General features: G+C 41.9%; 1 protein-coding gene across 1 annotated transcript in view; it reads right to left on the bottom strand.

Moving 5' to 3' along the window:
• The window catches only part of ITGA9 (integrin subunit alpha 9), a 447,293-nt gene that overhangs the window by 102,637 nt on the left and 325,274 nt on the right, over window positions 1-19,382 (bottom strand). The window contains exon 19 of the mRNA XM_040433941.1: window positions 322-408. Coding sequence (XP_040289875.1) covers window positions 322-408 — 87 coding nt within the window. The remainder of the gene's footprint in view (window positions 1-321; window positions 409-19,382) is intronic.

Here is a 19,382-nt window from a genome sequence, read left to right as displayed (position 1 = left end):
CTGCCCCCACTGTCAAACATGGTGGTGGGAACCTAATGCTTTGGGGGTGTTTTTCAGCCAATAGACCAGGGAACCTAATCACAGTAAACGGCACCATGAAAAAAGAGCAATACAGAATTCAGGGGTATGAATTATATATATATATATATATATATATATATATATATATATATATACACGTCATTCTTTATATATATAGATTAGTGAATTAGTGATAGCTACAGGAAAGTACAATATATAAAAGTGTGATGTGATTCTTTGCACCTGCCTACAAAATACAGTTTACATATTCTAACCAATGCAGAATTTTAAGCCACTTACCTTAGACCGTGATCTCATGAATGGAAATCCCACACTACATTTAAGGTAGTCATCTTCCAATAATTCACAGGAAATTCCTTGTTCTTCCTACAAAAGGAGGAAAACAATGTCTTAACAAATAAGTCAAGTTTCTGCTTTCAAATGTAATGCATTAGTGACATTGGCACACAAGACTTCATAATTCTAAACAATATTATTTTTTATTCCTGATATGTAGAAAGTGCCATCACATTTAACACTGCAGCACGAAGACTAAGGTTGATGATATCTTTATTGTTGGGCTCAAAGTCATAGGAACCCAACCATTGGAGCTTTATACAGAGGTTGCAACTTATCAGATGTTTTCCAAGGACATAACTACTGTAAGGTAACAGTGATTACTAGTACTGAACTGCGACTCTGCCATGCCCATTAATGACATCAGCATATACAGGTGAAACTCGAAAAATTTGAATATCGTGCAAATTTAATTTATTTCAGTAATGCAACTTAAAAGGTGAATATGAGATAGACTCATTACATGCAAAGCGATATATTTCAAACCTTTATTTGTTATAATTTGGATGATTATGGCTTACTGCTTATAAAACCCCAAAGTCACAATTTTGAGGTACCCTTTGCTCAGGGGGTATGGATTAATTAGCTGACTAGAGTGTGACACTTTGAGCCTAGAATATTGAACCTTTTCACAAAACTCTAATTTTAAGCTGCATTAATGCAATTCCTTTTAATTTGCATTACTGAAATAAATGTATTTTTGCACGATATTATAATTTTTTCTGTTTCACCTGTATATGAATGACCCATTTGAATTTGTGTGATATCAGGATTGTATACGGCACTATATCAAAATTTAGAGACAGTTCTACATATCAGTTGATTTTAGAGTTTATTCACACATCACTGTTTTACCACTGACCCATGGAGACATACACTACTTTGGTCTGTTTTGCAGACCAAACACACCCAGAGACGTCTATGAGTCAGTGAAAATCACAAAAATCACAGATGGAGCATGGATGGCATACACAATCTGGCCGTTTTTTTTACTGATCCATTCGCTAGATAATTAAGAAAAAGTTTGAAAAAAGGCTTACTTTTTTTTGGGGGGGGAGAGGGGGGATATATATAGAAAAAAACATGGAGGCATCTCCTGAACTCGGAACTTTGTGGATGCAAAACACTGCTGCAACATGGTCCAAGTATTTGCATCAACAAAACAAAGATGGACATGTGAGTGAGGCCACCATAACTTCTTGCATTATTAGAGAAATCATCACTGACTTTTTCAGACAGAAAATTTACTGCTTTCCTGTTATAGAGTTAAAACAACCCTCCACGCTCCCACTTACTAAGGCCACTTACTTCAGTATCTGATCAGTATTTAGCATCAGTATTTGATCAGTATTTGTAAACCCAAACAAGAAATGGAACCTACAGAGAAAAACTTCAATTGAAAGATTTGTTCCTCTTCAGTGTTCTGGACCCACTCCTGGTTTTGGCTTACAAATGCTGATGAAAAATACTGACCAAATACTGACCATGTGAAAGAGGCCTAACACCTCATCTTGTTCTCAGAAGTTTAGTATTGGTACTTTATATTCATTTGTCTTTGCTATACTGGAACTCAGCTCTTCATGCACTGACTCCTGACGAGCCCATGACTGATGTATGTTTATACACAAAAGCTAATCGGAAGAGGCAGAGATGTAGGGGAAGGAGAGAGCAGCAGTGTGAACCAATGGTAAGATGAGGAGTGCCTCAAACTTTTCAGACTCCCTGTACACATTGCAGCTAAAATGTAGTCACAGATCACATCAAACGTGAAGCCTATGAAAATGCTCTGATGAAAATAAATAGCAAGTAATTGTCATCTATAGTTACTGACTTACATAGCATTTTTGCAGCCATGACGAGAAAGTTGCTTTTTATGATAAAACCCTACAAACACTAGGGCATCTAACTGCATATGGATTTAAACAATAATTACAAGGGTCAATGGAAGCGGTAAATATCTGTATATAGCAAGCCGCGCAACACTGATATGCAGTACAAATGAGTTAAATCCATTTGGACATCCATTGATGGCACATCGTTCTTCATCAATTACTAATGAATCTTAGTTCTAATAAGAAACATAAATAACATTTTATTCCAAGGTGGTCGTTGGAGGGATCTTTTTGGGCACATCTAGAAGTATTTTATCTACTCTAGGAACAACTGCCAATGCTGCCTTTTGAAAGGAAAGCAAACAACGATGGCAACATTGAATTGCAAATAACATGTCACATCATGAGTCTAGAATCATTAATGGATTAAACTCAGTTTCTTTCATCATCATGCTGAAACAAACAACTAAATTGAGAAGGCTTTAAAACTCCACACACACTTGTAAAAACATAGTTTTAAAGGTCTGTGAAGGTTCTTAATCAACTAGGTCATGCTATATCAGTCTTGGCACTGCTCTCTGCACTGGACTGCATACACAATATTGCTCAACACAAGAAACACAAGAAGAGCAATACTGTATATGCAGTCCAGTGCAGTGAACAGTGTCAAGAACTGTACATTGGGGGGAAAAAACTGCAGCTACACAAATGTATGGCCCAGCACTGAAGGGCAAACACCTGTGGTCAGGACTTGCATCTTAGATACAGAGATGACCTGATTCAAAAAAGGTGTGAAACAAGCTATTTATGTCAAATTAGAGAAACCAAGCTTGAATAGAGATGGAGGGATGTGGCATCTACAGCCAGATCCATAAATATTGGGACATCAACGCAATTCTAACATTTTTGGCTCTATACACCACCACAATGGATTTGAAATGATACGAACAAGATGTGCTTTAACTGCAGACTGACAGCTTTAATTTGAGGGTATTTACATCCAAATCAGGTGAACGGTGTAGGAATTACAACAGTTTGCATATGTGCCTCCCACTTGTTAAGGAACCAAAAGTAATGGGACATAATAATAATCATAATCAAACTTTCACTTTTTAATACTTGGGTGCAAATCCTTTGCAGTCAATTACAGCCTGAAGTCTGGAACGCATAGAAATCACCAGACGCTGCGTTTCATCCCTTGAGATGTTCTGCCAGGACTCTACTGCAACTGTCTTCAGTTCCTGCTTGTTCTTGGGGCATTTTCCCTTCAGTTTTGTCTTCAGCAAGTGAAATGCATGCTCCATTGGATTCAGGTCAGGTGATTGATTTGGCCATTGGATAACATTCCACTTCTTTCCCTTAAAAAACTCTTTGGTTGCTTTTGCAGTATGCTTTGGGTCATTGTCCATCTGAACTGATATTGCCCGAAACACTGCAAAATTCATCCTGCTGCTTTTGTCAGCAGTCACATCATCAATAAATACAAGAGAACCAGTTCCATTGGCAGCCATACATGCCCATGCCATGACACTACCACCACCATGCTTCACTGATGAGGTGGTATGCTTAGGATCATGAGCAGTTCCTTTCCTTCTCCATACTCTTCTCTTCCCATCACTCTGGTACAAGTTGATCTTGGTCTCATCTGTCCATAGGATGTTGTTCCAGAACTGTGAAGGCTTTTTTAGATGTTGTTTGGCAAACTCTAATCTGGCCTTCCTGTTTTTGAGGCTCACCAATGGTTTACATCTTGTGGTGAACCCTCTGTATTCACTCTGGTGAAGTCTTCTCTTGATTGTTTACTTTGACACACATACACCTACCTCCTGGAGAGTGTTCTTGATCTGGCCAACTGTTGTGAAGGGTGTTTGCTTCACCAGGGAAAGAATTATGCGGTCATCCACTACAGTTGTTTTCCGTGGTCTTCCGGGTCTTTTTGGTGTTGCCGAGCTCACCGGTGTGTTCCTTCTTTTTAAGAATGTTCCAAACAGTTGTTTTGGCCAAGCCTAATGTTTTTTCTATCTCTCTGATGGGTTTATTTCGTTTTAGCCTAATGTTTAATTTCAGCCTAATGATGGCTTGCTTCACTGATAGTGATAGCTCTTTGGATCTCATCTTGAGAGTTGACAGCAACAGATTCCAAATGCAAATAGCACACTTGAAATGAACTCTAGAGCTTTCCTCTGCTCATTGTAATTGGGATAATGAGGGAATAACACACACACCTGCCCATGGAACAGCTGAGAAGCCAATTGTCCCATTACTTTTGGTCCCTTACCAAGTAGGAGTCACATATGCAAACTGTTGTAATTCCTACACTGTTCACCTGATTTGGATGTAAATACCGTCAAATTAGCTGACAGTCTGCAGTTAAAGCACATCTTGTTTATTTCATTTCAAATCCATTGTGGTGGTGTATAGAGCCAAAAATGTTAGAATTGTGTTGATGTCCCAATATTTATGGACCTGACTGTATTTTCTGCCACTTACAATGCTGTTCTCACACCACTTCCAAGGCAGTTTAATCACACCTAATAGCTTCAGTCATGCAAATTGCAATCAACATCTTAGCTCCATGAGGTCCTTAAAGGGGTTGTCTCACTTCAATAAGTGGCCTTTATAATGTAGAAAAATTTAATACAAGCCACTTACTAATGTATTGTTATTTTCCATATTGCTTCCTTTGCTGGCTGGATTCATTTTTCCATCACATTATACACTGCTCATTTCCATGGTTACAGACCCTCAAATCCATCAGTGGTGGTCGTGCTTGCACACTATAGGAAAAAGCGTCAGCCTCTCTAGTGGCCGGGACCATGGGAGTGCACATAGGCTAGTTCTTTTTCCTATATTGTGCAAGCACAGCCACCGATGCTGGATTGCAAGGTGGTCTGTAACCATGGAAACGAGCCATGTATAATGTGATGGAAAAATGAATACAGCCAGCAAAGAAAGTAATATGGATAATAAGAATACATTAGTAAGTGGCTTGTATTAACTTTTTCTACATGATAAAGGCCACTTACTGAAGTGAAACAATCCATTTAACCATGTGTGATTATGAAACAATTAGCTGACTGAAACATGAGTCACCAGTATTTAAAGGCAGAGAATTCCAATAGAGGACATTCTAATTGAGAAAGCCATTCAGATTCAACATGTCTTCAAGAGAAAATACATAGTCCAGTTGCTCTGAATTATTACTACTGATATGTCATTTTAAAGTGGGTTTCTACCATCTAACCCCATTTTCAATATGCCCTGCAAAGTGAACCACAAAAATGAAAAAATCCACTCCCCTGTTTACCATTGCTCCACTCCTGCACACAGCCTCCATTTAGTGCTCTTTCCGGACTAGGCATCTAAACTTCCAAATAAGGTCATATGTGCAGTAACTTAGGAATATGTCACTACTGAGGCTGTCCATTCAGAAGTTTACAGACATGTACTGGAAGGCCAGTGCAGGGAGCTGGAATGGAGCAGCATGGGGTAGGTTAATATGGTTTTTCCACAAGTCCAGAAGGCTGGGATTAAAGTTTTAAAAAAGTTAAAAAAAAGTTGGACAACCACTTTAAAGTGGTTTCTTTCAGGTTTATCTTTTTTATGCTATAAAAGCATAGGAATAAATGTGCCTAGAAATGTACTTTCCCATGTAAAAACAAGAAGAGGAAATCACACTTCTTGTTACCATGTGTGCAAACAGTTCAACAGCTATTCCTAGCACAAGAGCACAATTGACGTCAACATCACCATTACCAGTTCATCTTCATTGTGGTACTCAGAGGAATTAAAGTAGTCCACATAACTGGTTAAAGATGTCAGACCAAGTCTTGTATAATTCACATGAATTGGCAAAGATGTATCAAACAATTAGATGTTAAAAGTGGCCCTCCATCAATGGAAAAAATCTGTGGAAAACCCCCCACAAAACATTCATGTCAAAATATGATATCATATCAAAATATGTCCCTGAATTGTGGTATGTTTAGAACTATGTGGCTGTATTTACTATGGCTATGTTCTTACTTCTCACCAAAACTGATATTACCATCCACCTGCTTGACTGGTCCCATGTTGCATTTACCATTCACATTTATAGATACTATATCAACTCTTAAGAAATTGCGCTAAACGCTCAGCCATTGCACTCACGCTCATTAACATATGACTACTTTAAAAAAGTGAAGAAAAAAATCAATCCATGTGTACAGTACATTCATTCATACATGCAGTATGTAAACAGCCAGTGTCACCAGAATTTGCATGTCAGCATCACATTCACTGTGAAAACTATCATTCAACTGGATGCCATGTGCATAACAGCACAGTTACTAATGTGATTATGCCTAGTATTTAGCATATATTTGGCACATAATTATGAAACAGCTGCAGCAAAAAGAATAATCCTCTGTGCCTCGCTTTATGAGCGGGTAGAGCTTAGTGGAAATGGATTGTTAAAATGCGAAAATATAAGCAAAACTTTTGTCAAAAATTTGCACAAAACTTTGGCATGAAGTAAGCAAACCAGTAGTTGCTGTAATGTTAGACCAAAGTGTCTAGCCATGCACCAAATGTATTAACTAGCCTGAGCTACTGTGATAAATCTGGCACACCTTTTGCCTGTCTAGGGTTACACTGTCTACAATTGTGACAGGATTAGTAAATCTGCCCCAAATCTACTCTCTTTTTCCAGGTACATTACAAGGTCTGCCATGTAAAATGTTACTGTACAGGCGTCCTAATGCATTTTCTGCTAGTTTACAAATGTAATGACCCTTTTATTGCATGCTAAATGGCATACAGTATAATAGTTTTAGGCAGGTGTGGAAAAATGCTTAAACTAAGAATGCTTTTAAAAATAGAAGCAATAATAATTCTAATTCAAATTTATTCTGCAGCAGGACAACAACCCAAAATATACAGTTGATGTAATTAAGAACTATCTTAAGCATTTAAGAACAAGGAGTCCTGGAAGTGATGGTATGTCCTCCACTGAGCCCTGATCTCAACATCCTGAAGTCTGTCTGGGATTACATGAAGAGATAGAAGGATCTGAGCAAGCCTACATCCACAGAACATTTGTGGTCAGTTCTCCAAGATGTTTGGAATAACCTCCCTGTCGATTTCCTTCAAAACCTGTGTGCAAGTGTACCTAAAAGAATTGATGATGTTTTGAAGGCAACGGGTGGCTCAAACATTATTGATTTGATTTAGGATTATTTTTTTGTTCATTCATTTTGCATCTTATTAATTGATAAAAATAAACTATTAACACTTATATCTTTTAAGGGCTCTTTCACACTTGCGTTGTTCTGTTCCGGCATAGAGTTCCGTCCTCGGGGCTCTATGTCGAAAGAATCCTGATCAGGATTATCCCCATGCATTCTGAATGGAGAGAAATCCGTTCAGGATGCATCAGGATGTCTTCAGTTCAGGACCGGAACGTTTTTAAAGCATTCTTACTCTGCATCATTTTTCATAGCGACCAAAAACTTTTTCACTGAACTGTACATTGTAAAATACACAGCAGTAAACTCGTGATCATATAGTACGGAGCGACTATCTTACCGAAGGTCGTTAATGTGAACGAAATTGAGCGAGCCTCGTAAGACGTGATAAATATGAGCGATTAAACAAGTGAGGAGTTCCTCGTTTCTCACCAATCGTGATCGTTCATCCTGCTAAAAAATTATTGTTCCTCAGTCCCAGATCCGTTCATATAATATGGAGTCATCTACTCGCTTACAGATCACATAGAGGCGTGGTACAACAAGGTACTTTGTAGAGAACGATTAACGAGAGAAAGTACTAACAAACATCACTCTATGTAATAAGCATATTTTTGGTCGCTAACGAGTCGCAAAATCTTCAATCTATAATCTTTATCTGCAAGATATCTTCTCATCTAATACAAGCCTAAATCCATCTCATCTGACATCATTGCATTTACATGCATATTGAAGCATATTTTCCTTCTAAATTCTGAATGTGCCTGCATATTGATTGAAGTTGTGTACTGTTCTAGCATCCCATCCACTATGAGCACATTATTCAGTGTTATATAGCCCACTAGTTTTGGTCAGTCCCAACGATCACCTAGAAAAAGCATTGATGGAAGTGGTATCTGTGTCTTCTTTGATTTGTCTGTGAGGGTGTGCATGATTTACGCGGCCTTTCATCTGATAGAACGAAAAGAAAAGGGAAGCCTCCTGGGAGGAAAGAGATAACTTCTAGTGAAAAAGTCCTATTCTTTCATTCGGCATATCGTGAGCTATTATTTAGGCAATACTTACCAAGGCCGGAGTGATTTGGTCAGTTATTTTCTTTCCTCTAACTGACTAATACAGACAAAGGACACGGTATGCAAACATTAGTCACATGCTCAGTAGCATAGATTACACTAATTCAACTAAAAATAATACCTGCTGCAGTGTACACTGCCTTACAATATGACCGACTAGAGATAAATAGACAAAAACACAATCTATTAACAGCGCTGCTTTGGATCCACCCCAATAACAAACAAATAATATGGTAATATGGAACTGGGATATCGTCAGGTAGAAGATGAAGGGTCATTTTGTTTATTGAAAATAAAGATGTATGCAAAACCTATATCCCCCATGTGAAAAAGTAATTTCCCCCTAAAGCTAACAATTGGTTGTGCCAGCCTTAGTAGTCACAACATCCATAAATTGGTAGTAATATTCTACAATGTGGAATTTCTCTAATTCGGCTACATTTCAAGCATGAACTGCCCATTTAAGGTCTTGCCAATGCACCACTCTGACATGCACTTTAAGCGACATGCTCCTTCAGGATATTCTAATACAGAGTAAAATTCATGGTTCCATCAATTATGAAAAAAAATTCAGGTTCTGGAAAAGCAAATCATCCCCAAACTATCACACTACCACCAGCATGTTTGACAGTTGGTATGAACTTCCTGTGGTGGAATGCTGTGTTACGTTCATGCCAAAAATAATGGGACCCATGCCTTCTAAAAAGTTCCAAAGAATATTAGCCCAAAAGTCTTGGGGAACAAAGTAAATGTTTTTTGGCAAATGCGAGAAAATCCTTTGTGTTCTTTTTGGTCAGAAGTGGTTTGCTCCTTGAAACTCTCCCAGGAAGGCCATTTCTACCCAGTGTCTTTCTTATGGGAGATTCACATACATTACCTTAACTGAAGCAAGTGCGTTGTTTTGCAACCTCCTAGATGAGTTGTTGTTGCGCTCTTGGTGAAAATTTGGTAGGCCAGTCACTCGTGGGAAGTTTTACCACTAAGTTTTTACCAACTTTTCTCTATTTGTGAATAATGACCCTCACTGTGGCTTTCTGGAGTCCAAGAGCTCTACAAATAACATTCTAACCCTTTCTAGAGTAGCAGATTTCAATGATTTTTTTTTACATTTGTGTTTGAATTCCATTAGAATGTGGCATCATGTGCTTTTCGATGCCTTCTAGCATGCATTACATTGTCAGACAGGTTCTATTTGATTCACACTAACTATATGAGTTCTCTGGATCGGCATTGCCAGATGATAACGCACTGACCCCACTGACTATAATGGTGTCTGGCGGAGTGCCGTCCACTACCTAGCAAATATACAAATGCTGGGACTCGGCCAGATAAAAACTGCTGTGTGTAACTTAGACTACATGCCTGAATGATGCTTTTATGTTACAATGGAACCCTATAGTAATGTATGGCACTGTATCCCATCAGTCAGGCATCTGTTTAACATATATGTAATATGTATATGCAGTGACCAGGTGGTTCACTGCTAAAGAGAGTAAATGGGGGACATATACTAAAGGTTTTCGATACTACTGTGGCACAAAAAAGTTGCAAATTATAGCACATGCCTATTTGTGCTTTAAATTGCGGCTTTTTAAGCTTTTCAGCACTTTTTAGAAGTGTTGAGAAAAGAGGTAGGGTTGAGAAAAGGGGTGCAGTTCAGTTGGTTGGGGCTTCACTCTGCTCACCAGATTTACTATAACTTTTACCACAATAATAAAAGTCAAACAAAAAAATCTTAATCTTAGTCTCTACCGTACAAAGTGCTGCTGAATTGCTTCTAAATAGGTACTCTGATTAAGCAGAGATGAAACCCTGGGTTTGGTGAGTCTGTCTAAAAAGACTGTGTTAATGTGATCCGTGCATTGTGTTTTTATAATTGCATTTGTGCAATATATGAAGTGGTGGTGCTTCATTATTCAGATGTTTGCTTGTTTCCTTCTTTCGAGAAAGAAAGGTAGGAAGATCTGGAGGGGGATCCCTTTCCACAGGTAACTCTGACCAGTGTAGAAGGATATCAGGAACCTGCATTGTTCTGAAGGTCTTTGGGTAATTTCCAGGAACATCAGTGGAAAAGGACATCCAATCTCTTGAAAAAGCAGCGCAGACATTTAAATATAACTTTTGAGAAAGTGGTGAAAGTTGTCGCTAAAGTCTATGCCAGCCTGTAGCTTGCTTAGACTTCAGTATCTGGTGCATGGGGGGAAGGGGGTTAGTTTTCCAGCCCCTTAGAGACAGTTGCTGGGTGTGGGCTGGTCCCACCCCTTTGGCTGGGAGCTATGGCTGCAGAGAGTGAGTGTGAGTTGGAAGGAGAAGCAGCAGACAAGAGCAGCGAGAAAAGTGATTGTTACATGTGCCAGCCCCTGAGGTACAAAAGACTCGAACCTAGCAGAAGGTTTAGTGGCTATTTCAAATAACAAAAAGTTACTAAAAGTAAAGCATGTATCATGGCTGTGGACATCACTGCATTTGGTTGGGGTTAGAAGTTGTATCTCTTTCAATTATCTGTACATGTAAAAGGTCATCAAACAAGTGCAGAACGACTTGCTATATGGTCGATGGGCATTCATAAATGTAAAAGGTTCTTAGATAGTTACATGTACATTGTTTTAGCACTTTAGAGATGTTGTACAGTAGATGTACAATCTTAGGGGGTCATTTCCTAACCAGAAATATGCCTATATTAGGCATATTTCTGGTGTAAATTGTGGAGCAAAGCCTTTGTACCACTATCTGCGACTTTTCCCCGCTCACTCCAAGTCTAAAAAAGTGGATGTGGTGTGGAAGAGGATGGACCGGCATTCCCATCTCATTTACCATTTTCTACGCCTGGATTAGGTGTAGAAAATGGTCTAAATGTAAGACAGCTAGGAAGTTGTCTTACATTTAGAAGACGAGGTGGATCCGCCAAAGTTATGTAGAGGCCGGCTCCTCGATCCACCAGCTATAGGGGTATTTAAGGCCAGCTATAGGGGTTATTAAGACCCTCGTCTAAAAGGCTGGTCTTAATAAATGACACCCTTAATCTTTCTAGTAATCTCTTATTTTGTGGTGAAATCTCTTCTTCCATTTTCACTGAGATCCAGCTAATGTGACCACTCTCAGGCATGGTTACTGAAGGGTAAAGCCATGGGGGCAATGACACAGAGCAGCCAAAAACCATAGCCATTACTATCAGCTATGTGGTTTTGTGGGTGAAATAGCTGTCTCATGAAAAAATCACGCAGTCTTGTAATAATCAATCTGAACAATTATTTTAAATAATTGAACAACCAAACTGAAAACTGCAGCATGGTGCTGTGGTTTTCCACCTCATAACAGCTGTGCCAGTGCTGCCCGATTTGACCTTACCATAATGCCCATTTATTGCCACATGGTGATGAGTGAAAGTAGATATACCGTAGCTAAAACATGAATACAGCACCTACATTTGAACTCTGCACTGTTACAAGCCACACCATGTATTGTATAATAGTGTTTGACAGCACACAGACATAAAATAAATGACTGGTGAAAAAATGAATAAAAAATATACGACAAGCTAGATGTGTTCAGCACAGGCCGGAGTTATCTAAATAACTAATCACAAGTAACACTTGGCCAGCAGTTGTGGAATCCCAAGAGAAACTTTATTGTTCCCCACGATGTCTACAACTTATCTGATGCATTGTTGCGTATTTATATAAAAAGCTCTCTATGCATTGCAAATACTGTACAGCTTGGAAACTGTAGGACTGTTTCAATCAACTATTTATACAAAAGGCTTTCAACCCTTGGCAGGCATGTATATTATTTTAAACCAAGTTTAGAATTGTATAAAATCCTAATTTTTTTTCTTGCTTAGTGAAATGTGCAAAGACTGAATTCTGTGACATCTAATTTAATAGCTAACACAGTTTATTTTCCACAAAATGGCAGTAAGAAGAGGCCTCATTTAAGTCAGATCTTACTATATTACAGGTTTATGGAGGCATGTAATATTTATACTGTATAAACATTTTAATGGTAGTTTGATATTAATATACAAAGCTCATTAAAATACAACATGTAGGACTTTCTACAAGCCAAGAAATCAATATCTAATTACATGTATCATACCGCTTGTTCCTGGGTGGCAGATTGCTGTTTAGACAGCACGATCTGCTGCCCAGAAACAATGATCAGTTGTGCCTGCACGAACGACAGGATCACACGATGAATAAGCGTTTTGCTCGTTCATTGTTTGATCGCCGGCACATTTACACGAGCAGATTGTCAGGAACGAGCGTTCACAGGAACGGTCGTTTCCGATAATCTGCCGAGAAAATGTAATGGCTGGTGTAAATCCACCTTAAGACATTTTCAGTGGTTCCCCCGTTCCCTTGGAGTCTCTGTAATTATAAGTTTTGCTGCAGAGTGGACAAATCCTCGCTGCTATGATATCTATGATCTTGGTCCCCTATCTTTCTGTAGTGCACTATTAGAAGCAGCAGCAGCGAGGACATTATATGGTACTGGAATAAAGGAGTAAAAGGCTGGCACTCAAATATGTGGTTCAATCGAAGGATGGCTATTTATTAAGATGTATAATTAAAACCGACATAAGTTTATAATAAAATACAATCACTTGTAATGGAAATAAAATGCAATAGAAATAAGATGCAATACAAATAAGGTGCAAATGACCGCAGAATAAATGCAGGCTACCGATACCGTCTCTATTATTTAGGGAAACGTTGGAGATGTCCCTTAAGATAAATATATCTCTCAATTAAGTCTACAAAGAAACTTTCTGAAAAGAATCACTTTGTATCATATGGCTGTGTCCTCCTTAGAATATGTTCCCTATTAGGGACATTCAATGGTCCAGAATCGGCACTGTGGCCATATAATAGTTCCAAAAAAAGAGTATATAATTCCGGTGGATATTGACACAGAGCAATATTGATGTAAAACTGCAGGTGGGGAGTAAGGTGGTAAGGTACAACGGTTTTTCTTACCCTTCTAAGTCGAGGCCGGTGGATGGAGAATTCCTCTCTCTGACCGCCACTTACCACGCTGTGTAGCCGTCCTCTCTCACTGTTTGACGTCCTCGTTCGAGACTTCCGTACCACGTGATGGTTGTCTCGCGGGATTTGCCTGTTAGTGCGTTCAATCTTATCTTTCCTTGAGGCGATTTCAGGTTGATATTCAAATGGAGCGCTCCAATATTTAAGAAGTTTGCAAACTTTCCTGATGACTTCGGATCGTTCTTTATGGGGGTGAACTACGCCAGACGTGTTTCGGGGACGTCTCTCCCCTTTCTCAGTGGCTCACTACTGTGCTATTATATGGTACTGATCAGAGTAGCTGTGAATCAAGCATTGGGGTGAGATAAAAATGTTACTAGTATACTGTAACAGCATCTCTCTGTGTGCATGGTCCTCTGTCTCCCTCCAGCACCTTCAGCTTCCTCCTACCCTACCCTCTCTATAAACCTTTATGGGCTGCTGTCAGCTTTGAGCTGCTAACTAGTGATGGCCTTGCGGTTTGCCCGGCAGTCGGTTTGCGCTGAACTTTGCGCGTTAGCGATCTGCCGAACATGCGAACATATGGCTATGTCCGTGCGCGCCATATTCTTTTGCATTGCGCCGAACTTTGACCCACAAAATAGCAAAAGAGGCTTTCCATATACCCGCGTACACAAAATTACTTCTTGAGGATGAAATACCAGCTTCAAATAAATAATTGATTGAGGCCTGCCATATATCAGCTTCCACAAAATAGTGATAGCGGTTTTCCATATACCATGACACATCCATCAGGTGGGACAGGACAGCCAATTGAGACGTTTCAGCACGTGGACACCCCCCCCAAACCTATAACAGAACCCGATCTGACAGCCATTTTACATTATGTGTTTTGCCAGTGTAGGGAGAGGTTGCATTTTGGAGCAGGGACAGGCTGTTAGGAACTTAGGGACACCAAACGCTATCTAATAGGGCCACAAAAGTCCTTTTAAGGACTGGTAACGTTGTGCTATCGATAGGTGTGATACACAGAGGGGTGTGTTATGCTTATAATATACTTTCTAACATAGAAAGTATATTATAGTGCATTTGTATGCTTCCAGAAAATACTGATTGAGGGCTGCCATCTATCATCTTCCACAAAATAGTGATTGAGGTTTTCCATATACCTGCGTCCACAAAATTACTGCTTGAGGGTGATATACCAGCTTCAACTAACAACTGATTGAGGCCTGCCAAATATCAGCTTCCACAAATACTGCTCTTCTCTAGGGACTTTGGCACAGGGTAATTTTGAAAATGACAGGCCGAGGAAGAGACAGGCCGTTCCGCAGGGGTGGTAGGGGTCGGGCAGGTGCACCAGTCAGGAGCCTAAGGGGGAAGTTGGAGAAGGTGCGTGCGATTATGTCAAAGGACGCTCCAGAGTTGGTTGAGTGGCTCACTCAGCCTTCTGCTTCTGCACCCTTCTCATCCTCTATATCTGCACCCTCCTCACTCTCTGCTGTGTGCACCCCCAAAGACACCACCACCACCACCATAGTCCCTCCACTCGTCAGAGGAATTATTTTCCGATCCATTCCCAGACCTTACCGATGTGCATCCATTCTTGGCATCAGATGAGGAAGAGGAGGTAGCAACGGCCTCCACCCAGCGGTCTGGCGACAGTACCCAGATCGGAGGGTGGTCCCCGCTGTTGCTGCCTACTCCAAGATCTCTAATGTCAGTGGTGGTGAAGGTGACAATGATGACATGTCGATGGACGTCATGTGGGTGCCGACAAGAGAGGAAGAGGAGGGGAGTTCAGAGGGAGAGACAGAGCAGCAGATAGGGAGGAGAAGCAGGCAGAACTCGCAGTGCACAGGAGGCAAAAAGCAAACAGAAAATGTATCTGGAGTAAGCCATCCACCATGCACGGTCACATCTTGAGCTCCCAGGACGCTGGCACATGGCTCCGCAGTGTGGCCTTTTTTTTAACGTGTCAGCTGCTGACAATAGTGTTGCCATCTGCAGCCTCTGCTGTCAACGCATAAGTCGCGGTAAGTCCAACACCTAGGGACGACCTCCTTAAGAAGGCACCTGGCCTCCCATCACCGAGCCCAGTGGGAGCAACGCCGTCAGAACCCACAAAGCCACACTCCCGGCGCTCCACGTCCTGCCTATTCTCCTTCTCCTCCCATTTGTCCTCCACTGCACCTTCCACCGTGCCATCGTCGCGTTCATCTGGCACAAAGCAGGCGTCTATGGCCCAAATGTTCGAGCGTAAAAAAATGATGACGCCGGCTAATCCTTTTGCCCGTCGGCTGACTGCTGGCTTGTCGGAACTTCTAGCCCGCCAACTACTGCCATATAAATTGGTGGACTTGGAGGCCTTTAGAAAATTCGTGGCCATTGGCACACCGCAATGGAAGGTCCCCGGAAGGAAATATTTCTCCCAGTAAGGCATCCCTGAACTATATGGCCACGTTCAGCAGCAAGTTACTATATCTCTGGCACACAGTGTCGGTCCAAGAGACATCTGACCACAGACACGTGGTCTAGCAAACACGGGCAGGGAAGGTACGTAACTTTTACTGCCCACTGGGTAAACCTTCTGACGGCCATCAAGCATGTAACCCGTGGCACCCGTGTGGATTTGGTGTTACTGCCACGGAATGCATGCAGCCCGGACTCTTCTTCTCCTCCTCCTACTCTATCCTCTATCTCCTCCTCGGCTGACTCCTCCTTTTCCACTGCTACCGCCTCTTCCGCTGCACCCCCTCCCCCAAGCTCCCCAGAACCTATTCGACGTGCCAGGTGAGACATTGCCATGCTGTGCTGTGGCTGTTGTGCCTGGAAGCCAAGAGCCACACCGGTCCTGCACTGCTTTCAGCTCTGCGGTCACAGGCCGATCAGTGGCTAACCCTGCTCAATTTGACAGTTGGCAAAGTGGTGTGTGACAATGGTGCCAATCTGCTGAGCATGCTGAAACAGGGCAAAATGAAAACACGTGCCGTGCATAGTACACGTCCTGAACTTAGTCGTGCAGTAATTCGTTGCCAAATACCCCTGGGACCAGGACATCTTGTGGCAGGCCAGGAAAATCTCTGGCCATTTTAGAAGATCTTACACGGCCATGGCTCGCCTTGCTGACATTCAGAGGCATCACCACTTGCCCGTCAGACATCTGATTTGTGACTGCCCGACGCGCTGGAACTCCACTTTGTATATGCTTGATAGGCTGCTCCAGCAGAAACGACTTCCTGTACGAACTCTGCGGCAGGACGAGCTTGTTTTTTTTTTCGCCGCGCCAGTGGCTGCTCATGCGCGACGCGTGCAGACTTCTGCAGCCATTTGATGAGAACACCAAACTACTCAGTCGCAGCCAGGGCGCCATCAGTGAGATTGTACCTTACGCCTTCTTTCTAGAGCGTGCATTGCGTCGTGTCATTGATCAAGCCGTCGAGGAGCAGGAGCTGGAAGATGAGGAAGTCGCAATGCTGAATGAATTCCCGGGGGGGGCTAATCCATCTGAGACAAGTCAGCAGGAGTCTAAAGAGGAGTCAGAGGACGATGGTGGCTGGGGGGAGGAGGAGGAGCAAGAAGGGAATCCCCGGTGTTGTCTGTGGCTGGGGGGAGGAGACCGAGGATGACATTCTCCTGGGCGATGAGCAGAAGCCAGGGTGCTCTACCTCTTCCAATTTAGTGCAAATAGGGGCCTTCATGCTCCAGTGTTTGAAGAGAGACCCCTGTATGAAAAGCATAAAGGTCAAGGACCTGTACTGGGTGGCAACGTACTTAGACCCCCGGTACAAACACAAAATGGCGGACATGTTACCAGCATCAAAGAGGGCTGTCAGAATGCAGCATTTTCAGGCCTTGCTGCAAAAGATGCTGCATTTTGCTGTTGCAGGCACTGGCAGAGGAATTTCCACCCACCAGCGAAATAGGTGTGGGTACCAATCCTACCGCGCCTGCAAAAAGAGGGCAGTTTGAAGAGGTGTTGGTCACTTTGGAAATTAGATCATTCTTGCAGCCAACCCATTGACAGCCGCCCCCTGGTTCCAGCCTCAGGGAATGCCTAGACCGACAGGTGTCCGACTACATCGGGTTAACGGCCGATGTGCACGCTCTGAGAAGCAAGGAACCCCTCGACTACTGGGTGTGCAGGCTTGACCTGTGGCCAGAGCTGGCACAATTTGCCATGGAACTCTTGGCTTGCCCCTCGTCGAGTGTCCTGTCCGAAAGGACGTTCAGTGCAGCAGGGGGGATCGTGACCGATAAGGGCACTCGCCTAGCTCACGACAGTGTGGACTACCACACATTTTTAAAAATGAATGAGGCATGGATCTCGGAGGAATTCAACACCTGTAATGACCACGTGTAATTGAATTTCCTCATGCCAGCCCACACATATCCACCACCACCCAGAACAAAAAAATGGTCCTTGCCTTATGTATATACAGCGGCATAAGAGGCCTTTATGTCAGGTAAATGCCTAATTTATGGGGCCTGCACTGGCCAACAGTTAAATTTTTATCCTGTGACCACCTAATGCACCGCCAGCCACAGAATCCAAAGTTCTTTGCTGTCAGGCGAATGTCTATTGCCAAATTTTTGGGGCCTGTACTGGCATAAAAAAATTTTTTTCATCTCTACCCACATAATCACACCCTTTTCTCACTCCTCTGCCTCTCATTATGGTGGCGTATATACTGCATTTACCATAAGGACCTTGTAATGTCACAGGGTCATCTTACTATGCCCCCCACCCCGTACTGTGCCCCTCACCCTGTACTGTGCCCTCTTATACTCTGCATTGTGCCCTCTTACCACACCCTGTGCAGTGCCCCTAGTCATTCCCTGTACTGTGCCCTCTTATACCCTTTTATCTGATCACGGTATGGCGGTGTTATACGGTCACTGTACAGAGGTGTTATCCGGTCAATGTATGGCGGTGGTATCCAATAACTGGATGGCCATAACTGTATACCTTTTCCTGCCTACGCCATCCTTTTTTAGACCCGGCATGAGCGTAAAAAATATGCAGATTGTGGTGCTAAGGACCTTTGTGCCACAATCTGTGTCAGAAATACGCCTAACATAGATGTATTTCTAGATAATAAATGACCACCTAATTGTATTATTATTCGGGGGTAGGGCTAATATCTTTATATTATATAGATTATAGTGTATTATACTGTGCGCTGTATTTCCCAGTAGAAAATGATCCTTGGGAAACACAGTCCTCATCCCTGACCACCAGGACCAGTTAGCGCTCTGTCAGTACATGGCGGCCTCCCCTCTCTGCCATGCTGCTCCGCTGTGTACTGGTGCTTATAAAGCTGGGTTCACATCCTATTTTTATCATCCATTTAATGCATACCAAAAATGTATGCGTTAACAGATGCCTCAGACTGATGCCGTACAGTGGCGTCTGTACACCATACAGTTTCATGGTAGAAAAAAAATTACGTTAACGTGTGCAATTTTTTAATAGACTCTGCAGCACACAAAAACGTGGAGTGCTGTACATTTGCATTCATCACACCGATAGGAAATAAAATCTTTCTAGGCTCCAGCAGGGCACATTTTTGTGAATTTCCATTTAAGACGCATAAAAATAGCCCCTGATTAAAATACACATTTTTTGTGGGAATTTTTGCCAATGATCTCCCTCTGGCATATCACTGTCCATGTTGTGGGACTATTTGTGTACTTCTAGTAAGTATTTGCTGGCTGCAAATATGACCTGAAGGTTTTTCAGGTTCGCCTGCCATCAAAGTGTATGGGGCCCACCGCGAACGTGCGGTTCGCGAACATTTGATCATGAACGCGAACTCGTCACAGTTGATGTTCGTCCATCACTACTGCTAACCTGTTTTCACTAAAGACAGATTTCAGCAGGGA

Source organism: Bufo bufo, chromosome 5, assembly GCF_905171765.1.
Source record: "Bufo bufo chromosome 5, aBufBuf1.1, whole genome shotgun sequence".
Lineage (NCBI taxonomy): Eukaryota > Metazoa > Chordata > Amphibia > Anura > Bufonidae > Bufo > Bufo bufo.
This window is presented reverse-complemented; position numbering and strand designations above follow the sequence as displayed.